Source organism: Spea bombifrons, chromosome 2 (genome assembly GCF_027358695.1).
Source record: "Spea bombifrons isolate aSpeBom1 chromosome 2, aSpeBom1.2.pri, whole genome shotgun sequence".
Taxonomy (NCBI): Eukaryota; Metazoa; Chordata; class Amphibia; order Anura; family Pelobatidae; genus Spea; species Spea bombifrons.
In genome coordinates this window covers 75302061-75320865 of record NC_071088.1, presented here as the reverse complement: position 1 = coordinate 75320865, position 18805 = coordinate 75302061, and the positions used below count along the sequence as shown (strand labels likewise).

The 18805-nt window shown below is 37.6% G+C and overlaps 1 protein-coding gene across 2 annotated transcripts in view; it reads left to right on the top strand.

Moving 5' to 3' along the window:
- Positions 1-677: 677 nt before the first annotated feature.
- Positions 678-18805, top strand: part of LOC128472872 (ras GTPase-activating protein 4-like) — a 54762-nt gene continuing 36634 nt past the window's right edge. The window contains exon 1 of one of the 2 annotated variants that reach the window (XM_053454842.1): positions 678-1153. In XM_053454842.1, coding sequence (XP_053310817.1) covers positions 834-1153 — 320 coding nt within the window. In that variant the 5' untranslated portion in view covers positions 678-833. The remainder of the gene's footprint in view (positions 1154-18805) is intronic. The other variant, XM_053454841.1, reaches the window with a different exon arrangement.

Here is an 18805-nt window from a genome sequence, read left to right as displayed (position 1 = left end):
AAGGGCAGGCTTGTTAACACTTCTCGCCACAGTCAGGCTCCCACTATAATAATGTAGCATGTAGCCACCTGCTGGACACATGCACCTGCAATCCCAAGCTTTGTACAAGGAGGCTAATGTTATAGTGTAGCAAGTAGCCATGTGTACACAGCAGAACATCTCATCCCTTTGATTTATCAGCCACTGGCTTCAAAGTGCCAGAAGATCCCCTGTCCAGTTCTGACTGCTTGAACGCATGCTTCTTGATGATGAGGTTCCAGAGGCTGAATAGACCTCGGTGTATTGTTATAACAATGTTATTTAAAAAATCCAAAGTCAATAACAAATAACTATCCATTTCAAGACATGCAAAACATTGTTTTTAAATCGTAAAGATAGTTCCATCTTACTTATTGAAGAGGAAGAGTGTGTGTGTATACATGTTTAAGTCTATGGGATTAGAATGAGTGTGTTAGTGTATAGTTAGTTTGCATGTACATGTGTGTTTTATGTATGGGTGTGGGGGCACCCAAGAAATACTGTACCCACGTGCAACTAAAAATGCACTTAATTTATACAAACTAAATCTCTAAACAAATTATCTGCTGTTCAAATACTCTTTACGGTTATTTTTATGATTGTGGAACATTGTAGCACACTTGTTCACACTTGTGAGAGGCATAAGGGAAAGAGGACCTGGTGTAGATCCAGTCTTCAGAGCTGTTCTCTGCAAGTCTCGGGAATTGTGGACATTTTACAGGTGCAAGTCGGTATTAACAGGAGGTATCATCTGCGATTTGTGCGCAAGCTAACAGTTAAAGCAGCGGCAGTCAACCCTTACGTAGCCTGTCACCATGACGTCATTAAGAGTCTGGAAATCCTGCACTTGCACAAAGAAAGAAGGTGGTGGTGGGGAGCAGCTGACAGTCTCCACTTTCTTGGTCCCTCCTCCCGAGGTCGCCAGCTACTGGCTGCGATCTGATTGCTGTTTATTTTGTACCGCTAGGACTACCTGCTGCAGCAGACCTCTCGGAGCCCCGGGCAGAGAGCGGGACCAGGAACGGAGAGCTGTTTCTCCAACCTGCTCTCGGTGCCTTCCCTGTCCAGCAATGGCCAGAAGGAGTTCTTTGTTTATTCGTATTGTGGAAGGGAAGAACTTGCCCGCAAAGGACATGTAAGTACTTAACCACGAAGTGCAATACTGGGCAATTGGCGGTATGCACCGGGACATGTAGGGTCCAACATGTATACATCATTTATTTATATGTCACGATCTCAGTTCAGTTATTTTGGGCATATTACAGGAAATTCATCACTTCCTGAAAATGTATTTACGATTCTGTATTTTTTAGTCAGCTTGAATCTCTAGCCGGTCTCTGACACAAAGGCACTATATGTGTGTATGTGTGTGTTTAAACTGGTTAGGTATATATTAACCGGTTTCCTGCTTGTATAATGTATACAGTCCCCGTGTCACGTACATGCTACTGTAACCCTAACAATAAAGGAATAGTATTAAAGGAATCTTTCTGATCTGTGTCGTCATGGTGGGTATGTAAGGCTAGTAATTGTGTGTCCTCTTTCCTTTCCTTTCTGCTTCTCACAATGTTTGGTGGATACAAGTGTGCTTTAATGTACGACAGTCCTAAAAGTTACTATAAACAGCATATGAAAAGCAGAAAATGTGTTTAGAATTTCATTTGTATGAAAAAAGTGCACCTAGGACCTCTGAGTGGAGTATTTCTTTATGCCCCACAGCCAGACATAACACACATATACATGCAAACTGACTATGACACCATACACTAACACACACTCATGCTAATACCATAGACATGAACATGCATACATATTCTTACCTCTGACCTCCAGTACTAATTGGCCTGTGCATTATGTGTGGTATGTGCTTTAAATGTTAAGTTGCCTGTTGTGTCTAGCGTGTTAAGGGTTGACACGCGTGTGGAATGATTGAAATGATTTTCAATCATCTCAATCTTGTATTTATTAATTAAAATTGGTAAATCTGTAGACAGCCGACTCTTACATAGATAAATGCAGCATATACACATTCAAAGGCTGCTCCTTGCTGTTGATGATTAGGTACTTTTCCCAGCAGCATAAAGAAAAAAATTATCACATCCCCCCCAAAAAGGGTTCACATGAGGAGCTTTGGGCAGCTGGAAAATGAAGAGTAATTGCCAGACTCAAAATAAAGGGGTGATTTGAGATTCTGTAAGGATCATTACCTGGTACTGCCAGTTGCTTATTATCTGAAATACAGGCAGATAACCAAAGCCCATGCCACATCACAACACGAGGCAGTATAGGTATAATGCAAATACCATTTGCCACAATAGATCAAGGTATATGGCTATGTTTTAGTAACTGTCTTCACTTACTATATTCATAGTAGAAATAGGCTATGAATGTTTATTTATTATTGTCATTGTAATCAGGTTTGTGTAACTATACATCCCATGTTAGTGTGCAAAATCCATGCTATGCAATGGAAGGCATATGTAAAATTACAACACGCATATTAGTTAGATTCCCATGCCGTACAATAGAAACAATGCTAGATGGCTATGCTGCATGTTAGTAGAAAAGAAAGAAGGCTAATAGATACACGTCAACTATCAACTGTCATTTTAAATATCTGAGGGATGGCGCTACATTTCATTTTATGTTTAAAGACACAATAAAGCCACATAACATATTAACACGGTAAGATACATATGTATTTGTTTGCAAAAATGCCTCTAACCCCTTTTCCAAGATAAGGGCCCAATACAAGCCAAAAAGGATAAAGGGTAGTTAAAAAATGAAATCAATGAGCATTAAGCCGCAGACACTGAGGACACCTACGCATCTGAAAGGTGGCAATGCTCTTAACTAATTCTTATTCCCTTTAATCTTATTTTCAAGATTGTTTTGTTCAAGTGTCTGAAGAAATATGCTTGACCAGAAAAGCGCAATACAGATGCAGTCAGAACAGTTGAGGGTCTAATGTGGAGTTCTTAGTCTGTAGAGGCAAAGGGCCTCTTGGTCATATGCACTAAACCTTCAAAACATGCAAACATGCATAAATAACCTATTTCCCAAGATCTTGAGTGTTCTTTCTGGGACTATATATTGTCCTGGAGTTCTGCCACCCATGAAGAAGTACACAGTATTAGGTTAATGGAATGTACCAGGCAATCCGGAATATATTGGTCTGGTATAGACAGCAGTGTGGGTAGCCCTCTCCTGCTTCAGATGACACACAGCATTTTCCTTAAAGGTTTCAGCTATGATGTAAGGAGAAACCTTTTTCACTAGAACGAAAAGCTCCAACAAGTACTTATTATATACCGGTAATCTTCTTAGTAGAAAGCTTTCCATATACATGTTTATTTTAGAATGTATCCAATTTGTTTTTGTTATGTTTTTTACGTCCGCTCTTGGTATAACACAAGTGTGCGTTATGTTTCATTAGATAATTTCAATATGAAATACTTCATTGGTTAATTCTGAAATATTCGCAAAGCGTTATCAACCATTTCTGTGGCCCTGAATGCCCATTATACAAATCCTTCCTATTTTGTTATCCCTAATCCTGTCTATTTGGGGTTTTATAGATGGAAAGATTATTTAAAATCAATTTTATGGCTTGACCTGAGCTTCAAATCTGTATCTGAGTAAATGACGGTATAAAGCATTTGTTAGTTGTTCCCTCCCTGGAGAATATCAGGTAGCATTAGGTTATCAAGCCATATGCTAGGCTTACCTGATCAACTGTACAAAGCGAACAGACGGTGAGCAGGTGGAAATGTATGAAAAGCCAAATGTTAGTGTCGTATCATATAACAGTATGGTAGCACCGTCAGTATGATTTGGGGTCATATTTACTGCTAATATCTAGCTCTGTCCCACGAGATACAGCGGCATAATGGGACTAGGCAAACTAACAGTTAAAGAATCTGAGATTGCTTCTTGATATTTTTGATACAACTGTAGTGCTTCATGATCCAGTAAGGAAATGTTTTATTTTCACGGCAATAATGTGAAATAATGAAAATGTTTCCAATACAGTTTAAAAATTATACAAGGGGACACAGATAATATACCAGTTTTAGTAATATACTTAACTCAGTATGGCTTTGCTTAATAGGACATGCCAGCTGATATCTACAATGGTTTTGGATGAGGGACATGGTTCTAAATAATTGCCACAAATTGGGAAAAATCCAGATAAAAAAAAAACCCCTATAACCTACTGGAATGGAGCTATTGAATAGATGTACTAGCAACATCCAATAAAATTACTACCTGAATATATATTGTGAAGTCTGTAGATGGGATTTTCAGGCAATTACTATAGTAGATATGGGATTTATTACATACATAAATATTAAATACGTTATATTAAATACTTTATTAAATACATGAAGTGTGGCTCTGGCCACACTTCCACATTTATGTTGTCAGATGAATCTTTATCTGAAAGGAGGTCCTGAGCTGTTTCCTCTCTTAATCAACCATTTAGTTGTACAATTGCGAAAAATACATTATAGGGAAAAATGTTTTGTATATGCCAAGGGGACAGGGATCAAAGTAGTAGACATACAAATTAAAAAGGGGGGCATATCAATAGCCAATATTTTGTCCTGCTAATCATTTCAGTGTATTAATTTATATGTCGTGGTGGTTCTAAGTGAATACATTACCATACCCCCTGTTTTAACCCAGGACTGCACACACCTGCTTGGAAAGGCAGAGGTTAACAGGTTTGAGGATACAGAGATGACATTTTCGCTCAATGGATGAAATCATGCATATAGCTTATTAACCAAATCAACATACATTCATAATAATCACAAACAAAAGAGGAATGAAAAAGATAATGCTTACGTGCCTTCCTGCACTGGGAGACCCTGGAAGCTATACACTGCTTCACAGCGCGAGACGGCCTGCAGAGCTAATGCCAGGCTCCATGCGCTAATCCGTGGCCGAGCCTCATAATTGCTGGAAAAATCTTACTTTTAATATCATTTAGCAATACGAGAATAGTCTTTATACTTATCTGTCTACATATTCTATTAAATCTATTAATTCACTTAAATTTGATCCTCCTACTGTTCTCCATATCCTGTCAACAACCCGATATTCTGGGTTCATGGACAATGTTAGAACATTCTACATGATATCATTGTACATGACGTCACTTTGGTTTAAAGCTCCTGTCATACTTTTATACAGAGAATAACTAAAAAAAACATCATATTAACCCTTTCTTTAACTATTAACCCCTACACCAATATGCCTTCATCACAATATTAACCCTTTCATGTCACAATCCTCTTTTGTGCATTACACCATCCCAACATTTCAAGTGTCCAAGTTGGGTAAGAGGGGTGGGGCTATTCACAAAAGTGGTAGGACAGGTAGGTGGTCTGTGTTGCAAAAATGATCTCCCCAACTGGCCTGTGATATTCATTCCTGGCAAAAGCTGTTGGGAGGTACGTATTAGAAATCTAAAATGGGAGATGAAAGAACATTGGTAGATTTGAATCCTGCGTCACATGCCATTATATGGCTGTGGAAAATGTAGGATTTAGCTCAAAGTGGACAGAGCATTGGTAAGACAGACTGTTTGGTGCCCAGTGCAGAAGGCTGGAGGACAAGAGAAGACTAGGAAACCTGATATGCTTAAAGTACAACAACAGATATGTTCAAAACATTATGTACTTGTTCTTTAACTTCTTCTTAGCTGCATGTGTTTAATGCTTACACCCCATTCAGTTAGTCCTCCAAAAGACTATTATTATTTTGCTGGTGTAAAAAAAAGTCACTTTTAAACCAAATATCCCATAACAAAATTAAACTGAAAGACACCAACGTACAGCTAGTTTAAATGCATGAATTTAGCTATGCTAAAAGCCGCGGAGATAACAATTCACAAACACACACGAACACGCCAAAACTGTACTTGTTTACATCAGTTTATCATGTCATTGCTTATATGTTTTTGTGGTATATATTTAATTTGCTGAACCATCTCTATGGGGAACCTCAGCCCTTGCGTAGTATTAGCATATCATCCATCAAAATGTAAGTCATTTTGTTATAGCTTAGTGTAAGGCATGTTCCTTGAGGAGATCCCATGAGTCGGTTGGAGAGGCGAGTCCTTGCCAGACTGGTTGAACAGTCTGCATCTTATTAACAAGATTAAAAGACTTCCCAGAGTTGGAATTAAAATGCATAGCCTCAAGTGTGTTATTTAAAATGAAATTGGAATCTACCTATACCCTTCATGCGCACAGACACTAGTATGCATGTATGCAGTTGAGACATTTGGAGCCTGCTGGAGTTAGTTGGCATTAATATGCCAACCCTCTCAGTAAACATTGAAAGGATGGCATACAGGGAATTTAAAATGCTTGGGTTAGGCATATGCCTATCTAAGATGAGACCAGGGACTAATTATGGTTTGAGTCTCTACAGCAGGAAAAAAAGACCTTGGTTCTAAGTTGTCATACCATATTTTAAATGCATAAATATTGTCTTCATAATATTAATTTTAACTTGTTTCATTATGTTACAAAGTATGACAAGGTAGAAATTAAAAAGGAAATTGTTGGTGTCTGAGCTCCTTCATTGGTAACACAGTCAATGGAATGGCTGGCCATAGGGCTGCAGATCTTAGCCAGGCTTAAGGTACCATCTATAAGAGGGCATTAGAGGGGGTTTTTAACATATCGAAGTGGGGGTATAGAGATTTGTTTGTATATAGGGCCACTTGTGAATTAGTGTTTGCAACTTTAAGCTTTACTCTTTAGTCCTTTCTCACTATTTGTTGTTCACATGTAAGGCATAAGGATAAATGTAATGGTGGCATTTTTGCACTAAATCTTGATATTGAGATATTTCACTAGGTCTCATAAAAGAAAGTTAATTAGGAAAAGTATCACTGGGATGTGGCCAGCACAGAGGCCAATTATCAAATGTGCCTTGTATGCCTCCAGGGACCTGTAAAACAATATAAATGTCTCAGCGTATTGTAGTCTCTAAATACAAGAGAAACCACAAAGTATAGCCATTTTAACTTGTGGTAAGACAAGTCCACATTGTCACATGGTCATCTGAAAACACCTGCAAAAATTCTTGACATATTGGCATACCTGGGAACTCCTGGGCTCCGGCTACCCGGAGCATTCCCTTTTGGGACGCGGCCAGGACTGCCCACTGACGTCGGTAGGAGGTCCTGCTGATGTCGGTGGGCAGTCCTGCTGATGTCGGTGGGCGGTCCCACTGACAGCAGCGGGAAACACCCTCACTTAAAGGAAAAATGGGTGTGGAGCAGGGCATGTCAAGACCCGGCTCCCGCGACCCAAAGGATTCGGGTCTTGACCTGAAGAACCAGAGGTGCAGTGCTCACCCGGAGAGTTCCCAGGTATGCATATTGGGTCAATCTTATTATATATTGTTTTATATAGCTCCATCATATTCTGTAGTGCTGTACAATGGGTAGACAGGACATAAGTAGTATTTGGCATACCAACTTGACTTACAGAAACAACAAGTGAGGAGGGCCCTGCTTAAACAAGCTTGCAATCAAGTGTTAAGAGTGTATGACACAATAGGTAAAAGGTAGAAGTGCCATTGTTAAGGATGGCCCAGCCACACTAGTATAAGTATTGCAGGACAGGGATGAGGAAAGGTGGGCTAAAGGAATATGGGAGGGCGTTATTGTGCAGTGTTTAAGCGTCCTTAAAGAAATTTGCCGTCAAAAAAACAAAATTGACCAAAACCAAAAGAAAAATAAGTCCAAATAGTTTTTGGCCAATGTGCATCTCTTTTATTTTACAGTATGTCCTTGATACAATGTTTTTTGGCATGTATTAAAGATGAAATGTCATTGACACATAATTTAGCGTATCTAAATAAACTTACTAAAACTGGCCCTTTCTTGTGAGTTTTTTTGTCAATCAGTGTAATTTTTTGGACATATTTAGAGATGTTTGATTTGGAATATGGGAATCTTACCTCATTGCAGATATATGGCACAAAGCAGAAAGACAGCATATCAATACATTTCCTGGACATGTTAGTTTCAGTTGTCCCATCCTTAACCAGCTACCACCAAGGTGGGGTCTCAACAAAATAGGGAAGAATAACGATTGAAACCCTATGATGGACGGTCTCCCATATACATAAGGAATTATAAAGTAATGATGCATAATTCATTTTAAAACTGATCTACTTCACTTTATTTCTTTACAATAGCAGTTTTGCTGTTTTCTTTAGAAACTACTACATACTCTAATTAGAAGGCAATACAATCAAAAAATGCAAATTAAATATTTGCTAAAATGTGTCTACTATTTACCTGTGTGTTTGCATTTTTAGGTTTTTCTTGCCTCTATTTATTTGCTAAGGTTAAAAAGTACAGTCTCTTGTTGATCAGTTTCTTTTGATCTACAGTTGTGTCTTTCACTAACATGCATCATTATCTGACTAATCTACTTCTTATAACTAGATGGCTTATTTGTTTCCTATGGTCTAGATTAGACTTTTAAAGTGACACCCTAGGCAGCCTCCTGGAAAAATGCATATTAAGGTGCTTTGTAAGTACTTTAATATACACTCTGCCAAAAAATAAAATTATTTACCTTAGGGAAAAGCTGTGTTAGACATGCATTTTTAACTACATAATATGTACTTATCTCTTTGAAGTAAAGACTGTGATTGAAATATGACTTCAAAATAACAACTGAACCGGCAGCTTCTTTAATATTAGCCCCTGCTGCCAATATATATATATATATATATTAGCCCCTGCTTCCAATATATATATATATATATATATATATATATATATATATATATAAATATTAGCCCCTGCTGCCAATATATATATATATATATATATATATATATATATATATATATATATATATATATATAAATATTATGCCCTGCTGCCAATATATATAAATATTAGCCCCTGCTGCCAATTGAAAAAATTGGACCCTACGCAAGCATTTCCTTGGGCCCCGCTCCACGCTCCCTATCCCTAGCATGCAATCACTCCCTCTGCTCCTGCACCACAAAATAGGTATAGATCAAATAAACAACACATAAAACAGCACTTGCATGTATAGATCAACTGAATAAGACATGCAAACCTACATAACTACATACATAAATAATGTATGAAAACATCTCATAGCACATTTGCTTTGCATGTATAGATCAATTGAAATTCACATGCGAACTCAGCACTGAAGGCATAGAATCAGACAAAGAAATCCTGTATTTGCAGGTATACAATAATAATTTATGGAAACATAGCATTGCAGGTATAGATCAACAGAACACACAAGCCCAGCATTGCAGGTATAGATCAACTGGAAATCACGTGTAAACTCAGCACTGATGGTATAGATCAAAAAACACACGGAAACAGCACTTTACAGGCATAGATAACAGGTTGTACACCCCAAAGCCAGCCCTGGGGTCCACACTGCCCACATAGAACCTGACCAGAACCCAGATAACACACATAAGACTTGTCCCCAAACAGCCCAGCATGAGTCAACTTTGTTTCCAAACAGTCCGTCCTATGCCATCTTTGTCCCATAAACACCATGCCTGCGCCATCTTGGTCCCCAAGACTCAAGCACCCTTTGCCTCTTTAAGTAATGCATTGTCCCGGACTGAGGCTGCCCAGGACTACCCCAGGCAATCCGGGACATGTGGTCACCCTAGCCGGTAGATGTCATTGTCCGAACATAACTCTTCTATTCCAAACAGATGGAGGATGCATGTGCATGTAGGAGCTTCTGCAGAATTTGTGGTTTTACTAGGTCCTGTGATATATACTATATTTTTCTCATTTACATGTTGCTTTTGGTAAACCTTAATCTGTCTATGATGGTTTTGTGATTCAGAGGGCCTTTCTGAATATGCTGGGCATGGAAAATGTCTCATGACAGATGACTAGCTTCATGTGCGTTTGCTCCTTCCTAGTCTAAAAATATTCACAGTTGCAAACCTGGGAACTTTTGGGAATCTTAACTGTGTTGTAATCTAAACAGAAGTGAGAGGCATATATGGGCTGCCAACGTGTAGCTAGATTCCAAATGATCTGGTACTGCTGGTCTCTCCATTACACTTAAATGTTTGACTTTGTGATTATATTAACAAATATATTTCCTTGTAATTTTGAACATACATTAGCTGGTCTGAAGATCAGATATACTTTGTTTAACCTCTTATGGACCAGTGCTGTGTTACAATACAGAACCAGAGCAATTTTTGTGTTTTTGCCAAAATAATTATATATAGTGATGTTAAACCATATTCATATGTGCAAGACATTTCTTAATAAATAAAAGAAAACATTTTTTCACAGTTTTATACATAGCTAGTATAAATGAGGAACAAATGACAAACATATATCCATTAACTTGCCCTGATTTTAACATTTTTTTAATTTATGGTTTTAATCCCTACCTAACTCTACCTAACCCCCACCATACTAACTACACATTTTAAACCTTCATGTCAAGGTCTAAAAATGTAATTAAAAAATGATTTTACTTTCATTAAACCCTTTACCATTATTTGGATCATATCATCTAATCATCACATTATAGGGCAATAAGTACAAGTAGCATATTGTTTTTCCAAACCATTTTCCCATCCTGCCCCAATGTACTTGGGACATCTTTAAAGCCAGCCAATTCCATTTACCCCCCCCATCAAACCATATATTTTTAAAAACTAGACAACCCAGGATATTTCAAATGCCAATATTAAATTGTTTAACCCTTTTCACGCACTAATACTACTGTGGTAGTATTTTTTTTAGTTTCATACCACCAATGTATAGGTATGTCAAAAGGCCACATTTGGGAGTTGAATATTTTTTTTTCTAATCTTGACATGTGGTTAGTCTGCACCCATGTCCTATTTGACCCCAGATAGTTCAATTCAGCCCATCAAGCCATACATATTTATTTTTTACAGTTTGTTGGTACTGGATGGCTAGGGGAGCAGCCAGTCACGTCTACTCGATGTGCACCGACAACCTCCGATTCTGCCCGGCATTTCCGCTGGAAGGAAGTGCCGGCAGTGTATATTGATTACATATACACACACAATGTAAAAAGCACAAATATTTTGTAACATTATTACATTTTAAACATACATTAGTTGGTTTGCAGATCCACCAAACTCATACATCACTTTAAGGCCTTTATAAATTTTGTATGGATACAGATACACAAAAGATTGTAGATAACAAGTTCTACTTGTAGTTCCAGAAGTTCCCTCTGGGCTTTAGGGCAGGGTGGATGATATGAATGGTACAATGATAAAGTGATATCTCATATTTGAATCGAAGTCTTTTAGAGCACTTCTTTATTCCTACTCTGAAGATAAATGCTGCTCCTTTGTTTGTAGCTTAAATACACTGACGCCCGGTTCTAATTTATGGAGCTACTGGGCGAAATTTATAGAGTTCCCAGGAATAGCTCAAACACCAATATGGTGCTAAGGACACAGTTTTGTTACCTTAATTTAAACTAAAACATGAGAAGCTGTGGCAGTGTTTTTCACTTGACCATTACTTTACCGTGGCAATTAATCCGAAATCTGTAAATGTAAATATTTGTTTTAGTTTATTAGCCTCAGTTATGAGGTTTTAGCTGCTGAACACATCCTGCTAGCCCTATTTACCTTTATAGCTAATGCATTTTAAACTGATAGATATATTTAATTTATATATATATAACAAAGGATAGTGAAAGAGCTCAAGTAAACAGTGCTGCATAAATACCCAAAGGAAACTATTCCTTTACAATACAAAAGAACAATAGAAATAAGAGGCTTGGCACTCCGATCCATCGAAATGCGAATTGGCATTAAATATGGTGAAAAATACATAGTTTACAATTCAACTACATGTCTAGTAACATAATTTTTTCCAGCTGTAGAAAATAAACTTCTTTGTAGTACAGTAGGCTCATATGTTGTATTGAAAAACTTTAGTCACAGAAGTACAGGAACGTTACATCGAAGCCCAGCATGAAGCAAAGAGGACGATTTCACTTTTTTTTTTTGCTCACATAAGGCGATTTCTGTATTACAGTGAGTGACCTGTGCCCAGTTGTTGCCAACATGCTTGTATGAAAGACACATTACGATCTTGAGTCGCATAATGTAATGTACTGTAACTGGAGATCAGGATCCTGGAGACAGTGGAAATATAATAAAATGTGCTTTATGGTTGTCGTTTGACAGAGACTCAGGTCAACGAGCCAGTTATGATATTTTGTAGCCTGTCAAGTGCAGGCATCTATTCATAGTAAAAATAAATCTAAAAAAGGTAACGATATGCATTTCTGGAAAAGAATGAAAAAAAATCCATCAACTCCTTCAGGGTCATACTTCTCATACCATTTGCCAAATGTCTGTTAGTTCCCCTTTCCAGTATTTAAGGTACCCACACAAACAGAAGAAACTAAAAAAAAAGTAGATGCATGTTCACTTTCTGATAGGACCAGCTAACTCCAGGTATTAAGTATTGTACTTACTTCATGCAACTCTCCAGACAGATAAACCTGATAATCCAAGAAAGCAGCACAAGAAAGCAAAGGAAAATAGTTTCTGCAAAAACATCTGAAAGATTTCCAATCTAAAACTAAGTCTAAAACAATAACAAAATGCCATTTCTCTTATTATTTTCCTGGTTTCACTGGAGATAGGATGGAACATGATGAAAAGAATCGCTTCATATGTCCCCTCAAACAGAAAATGTAGTTTTTGTCCAAAAGGGACAAAAGGGGTATTTGCCCTAGTGAGCCTGTTAGTACCTGCTGATGTTTGGTTTTTATACATGCTTACACTGCACACCAGATTGCTTGTTATGCTGGGCAATTTGGGGGCACAAGTGGGGTATTTGGAGTCACTGAACAACTCCAATTACAGGGTATAATGACTGATGACAGAAGAAGGATCTCACTTTTTTGCTAAGTGACAGGATCAGCCCCATAGCAGCTAATTTTGTAATAAAATGCTACCAACACCATCAAGCCTCAGAATCCTAGAATCCCAAAATCAGAAACACCAGGATCCCCGAGCCACCTGCTAGTAGTCACTGTGCTAGTAGGAACTTGGTTCAATATGTATGCATGTGTGCTTATTTTTGGAATGGCACTGGTCAGGATACATCTAAAGCTGTAATTCAGTGAAGTATTTGGAGACCCAATGAGCTGGAACACTTTTATTTATTGTAGCCTCAGCATACTGTCCCTTTTGCAGTGACTGGACAACAGGATTCATAAACAAAAAGAAAGAAACAAAAATCATACTCCTGCTTAGGAGACTAACACAAAAGTAGCTTTCACCCTAGAATGATGGATGGATGCTAAGCCAGTTGTCAGTCAGGACAAGCACAAGCACAAGCACAAGCACAAGCACAAGCACAGTTAACAATAAATCTGGCACTAACTTTCACTTCAGGTTGTTCAAATGAGAGCAAGTTGGTTTTGAAGGGAGTTGTTTTAGAAGTGTTGCCTCACTTCTCATCACTAGTGTCTCACCTGAACTTGATCCGCCACTGATCAAACCTTGTCACAGTAAAAATGGCTTACTTAAATCACTATATATATATATATATATATATATATATATATATATACATATATATGTATATATATATATATATATATATATATATATATATATATATATATATATATATATATATATATAATGACCTACACTTGCTACACCTTTAGCAATGCCCCTTAAAATAAACAAGTTATTATTTTGGCAATTTAAGAGGCTTGGAGATACGCTCAGGCCTTGATCATTTCGTGCCTGGGCCCTGCCTACTAAGCCTTTTGGATAAGAGGTACCTGCTGTCATTTGGCAAATCAAGGTGTAAACATGATTTGGACATCAATCTGCAAACCACTGCAGTATCATGGTAAAGGTATTCTCCGAGAGATTATTAGTATAATAAACTGTAAAATACGGTATATCAGCACCAGTTTAGTTACTGGTTTAAAAAAACCCATAAGGAAAGGAATCACGTAACTGTTGGTTTCATTTTTGGAATCGACAAGTCGTCATTTGTGAAATGGTTCCCTCCATCCTCTGCAGAAAATGGCTGTGCATATCTAGAGCACAGCAGGTGTCTAATATACTCGAGTGACGAGCAAGCAAAATCCAGTTTTAAAGATATTGGATGGGGAAGGAGTGAATAAAGTCAATTCCATCATCCTGCATGCTAATGATGTGAGAAGTAAAAATTCACTATAAATGCCATTTCCAAAACCAACACAATTATTTAAAGGTTAATAAATTCTAGCAACTGTCATCTTTAAAGAATTACTAAATTCAAATATTGAAACTATCTACATCTATATTTTGGGTGTATTTGGTTTAATGAATATAGACTATTTTGCTTTGGGGAAGCTATGATCTTTGGCAAAAGCTGGCAAGCTAGCATTTTAGCTTGCTTTCTATTCTCCATGGCTATTATAAACATTGAATATCTTACTAGTGTTTATCTTTGGGACTCAAATCCTTCTGTCCTTCTTTTGTGACCTGATGCCCCTCTTTCCGAAGAGCTCAGAATAATTGATGGGTATGTTTTATCACAGTTTTCTACAGACATTAAAGTTTCAATGTTGTGTATAAAATAGCAGAACATGTGCAATACAATTATGCAAAGAAGACATTTGTCTTCTTCTAAATACCTTACTCAGCAATCAATGAGCTTCGGGGCACACTCTCTCCCTTGATTGGAGGAAAGGAGGAGAGGGTATACACAGAGTGGCTGCTAATGTGTTTGTATGTGTAATTGCATGTCACTATTGTAAGAGTGTGTGTCTGAACGTATGTGTAAAATGTTATTATATGTATGTGTATGCATATTTATGGCGTTAGAGTGGCTGTATGTATGTGTTAGTATAGAGCTTCCCTTGACTATCATCATACTCCCAACATCCTAATTCATTTCAGTACCCAAACACAATCATTATCCACGACCACTATTTTCATACCCCCATCATCATATATCTCCCCACCATAATTTCCATCCCCTACCATTACCACCCCCATATTGTACCACAATCACCCCCTCCATCTTCAAGCTCTCTAACATAACTTCTACCCATCCTTTATTTCCCCATCATCTTAATACCTTACCATAGCATGCTTCCTTCATATTCATACAATATTCAACAATCATTTTCATTAATTCATACAACTGTTTGGGGACAAAAGTGGTACAGCTGGATATGTTGCTTTTGAAGTGGGGAGGCATATTAAAAGAGGGACAATACAATGTGGACTCCAATGAATAGAGAAGCACCTATACCTGACATGTCTATAATAGGTCCTGGGATGTTTCCTGCCATTTTGCTTCTCCGTCTTTGTTCCCATTATTTGCCTGAAAAATCCATTATTTCCTTGGTGTGTGTGAAATTTGATTCAAACAACCTGAGTCGTGAAGTCCTGCCAGATTCATCATTTACTTAGCATTCACACCATTGTTAAAGCTTATGCACCATGCCCTTTATGGAACAACAAGGTAATCAATGATGGCAAAGGATTTACATCAGATCTCCTGCAATCTTTGTAAGGCATTATGTTAATGCCACTAACATAGCATTTCTAGAATGTTACATCTGGCTCCATAGAAAAGCTAGTTAGTTTCAGAAATCTTATCCTGGATTCCCTTTTTTTTAAGGTAAAGTTATACAATTATAAAAGCATTCATCAGCTATGATGTCTTCCTCTCCGTTCTTTTATTTAATAAATTCACCTCTCTTCTCCTTGGATTCACTTTCCCAAGTCTGCTGTAATATCTATCATATAAAATATTTAAACAACAGCAAAGAACATGTCAAAGGAATCAGAAGAGTCATATACTGCTTCATGAGTTATGTATCACCTTGCACATTTTCCAAGGACAAAAGCTGCTACTATAAATTATCAGAGGGCCATCCAAGTACTGGTATATCCCCTCATATCTTAGCATTTTCAACATTGTTCTTTATTTTAAGCCCTTAAATGCCACAAAATTCAAGCTCCTTAATTTTTGAATGGTTTATAAAATCTATAATTTCTGTTGTTTTTAAATGGTAGGTGTGTTTCTAGATCTTTAGCTCAAACTTGATTTATGGGTTTCATAAATCATAACGTGTTGGTCAGTATTATGACCTAGGGTTTTCATACCCTAAAATAACTTTTTGCCAATTTTTCGTTCAACTATGATTCTGCCCGCACAAATTATACATTGGTTTTAATTTAGGAGAAATCGGGCCTTCTGATTAAACCATGTTTATGCAAAAACAAAAAAAAATAGGTAATACTACGGAAAGGTCAACCAATTTATGTTCGGCAATATCTGCTTTTTTATGGGTCCCTTACGTAGTACCCTATTTTTTTGTTTGGCTCTTTTTTCTATTTTTATTTTTATTATTATTATGCAAAATAGTAATCTCACTAATCAGTAAATTCCAACAGCACTTAACCTGCTTCATGTTTTCAGTCTGTTAAAAAAGTAGAGTGACTTTCCCCTTTGGTGCTATTTTGCTGACATATTTCTGTATTAGGATTGCGGGACACACTACATATGTTATAATGGTTAATATATTGAATGGCATTGTTGTTATGGTTTATTTGGGGCACCTCTATTAACAATATATTTATCATTCATTTTTTGGAATGCTTCATTGGGATGTTTCCTTTTACCTCTTTTAACATTTTCAGCATCACTGCCTGGATGGAATTGTATAGCATATGCTTCATTGACAATAATTTAGAAAATGATAATCCGCATGGACCATCTGGTGTTGCTGATAACATTGGCTGTAAAAACGAAAGCAAAATTAAACTTGGTGCAAGCCAAGAAAATCCATTTCAAGCTTTGTTTCTAAATTATCACAAGTAGCTGCGATAGATGCTAGAGAAGAGCTTGCAGTGTTGCCAACATAATCTCAAGAGATAATTGTCACAATTATGCCTTTGCTCAATGAAGAACAGGGCAGCCTTTATATAAGATCTCCCTTTCAGCTAGTGTCTTAAGTTTTGGCCATTTTGGTGCCCATTGGTTGTGTTGTTTTCCAGATCTTGGATGCTGCTATTTTACTGGTCTTCTGGACCCATGGGTAGAAACTCTGATTAACACACATGTTTGCTCTGTTACCTGCTGTGTTCACTAAAGTTGGGGTTGAACTGTTGAGAATCACCATCTGAGATTCTTCAGGCTTTACTGTCCCAGTGAATGTGTAGCCCGCAGTTTCACACACAAAAAGTGAGAAGTGGCTTATGAAACAATAATATTTGGACTATTCATTTTCAAAGTCTTCTTGAATTCTAGATGACTGGTGAGCACCACATAATAAGAACTGTGCCCTTATGTGACACCAGAAAGAAAAATCTATTAAGAACAAATGGGATTGTAAATGAATACACTAGAAAGGGCATGCATAACATGTTTATTACTGTGTTGTGTGATATACTAGGGAGTATTTGTGTCATGGTGTAGCTGCCTTTGTACATTGTACATCATGTTTTGTATGTCAATACCGCCATACTTCCACGCCAGCCGAATCGGGATGCCGGGGGGGGGGGTTATCTTGGGAAGTAGAGTGTCACTCAAACTGGCTGCGCTAATGTGCATGTGCACTGAACTCAAAAAGTGGGACAGTGGTAGAGTTTGGTGGGACAGAAGTAGAGCTTGGTGGGACAGCAGGATAGAGTGCCAAAATTGCGGGATACCCGGGAGGGATGTATGTCAGTGGAGTACAGCTCTTATCGTCTCTGTAGAAGCTAAGGATGGCTACCAGGAAGCCACGGTAAAATCATTATTACAGCAACTTTATATTAGCATTCATATATCCTCTAAATAAGGAGGTGACTTCCTGTACATAAATGTATCCCTCAGGTTTCCTGTCCGAGTTTCAAATTAGATACATACGTTCTCAGTGTAGCTTTACCACCACTTGTAGACATGTAGAAAAGCAGATCCATATATGTGAATGCCAGTATCAGGTAAGACTCTGTTCTGGTCATGGCAGAAACCGGTTCTGGAGTCTGAATGCAGCAATTTTCACAGTGGGCCACTAAATTACTAACACTGACCCTGTGTGACAGACATGAGTAATAGTAACCTTGGCTTATTTTCTAACATGGGGAGTGTTTTCAGCGAGAGCTTCACGGACCATTATTTTTCTTACTGTTATATATGCAAAGCACTGAAAAAGACGTAATAACTATAATGTTATTTCAAAATGGGAGTGACGCATTTTATGGAAACCACTTGCCATGTAAAATAATTTTGATGGAGGACAGGGCGACATTATGAATCCAATAAATTGCACATATGCAAATGTTTTAGGTATATTTAAAAATCACTGTAGCCTTTGCTACATCAAATATTAAAGATAACCTGTATTTTTCCCTGTCAGCACTAAAGAGTTCCTCACTGTAGGCTATAGTAATATTCGTGGGGCTAACACATGCTCTTATTCCTGGCTGTGCTGAGTGCTTTATTAGAGTGTATCATTAGTCCTTTTGGTATTAAAATTTAAGCATCATAGTCTCTCCCTCAGCATAAGGTATGCATTTTTTGCATTCTCTGGCAGGCACCAATGCGCAACCACTATCTCCTGTGACCTCCAAGTTATTTACCAAGCCAAGAAGAGGAAACCTTGGCGAGTGGGCTGCTGCTATTTATAGGACTATTTATTTGATTGCTGTTTTTATTGTTCTTAGCGCTTTTACCTTCCTATTTTTTGCTAAAGGTGCCATTACGTTTGGT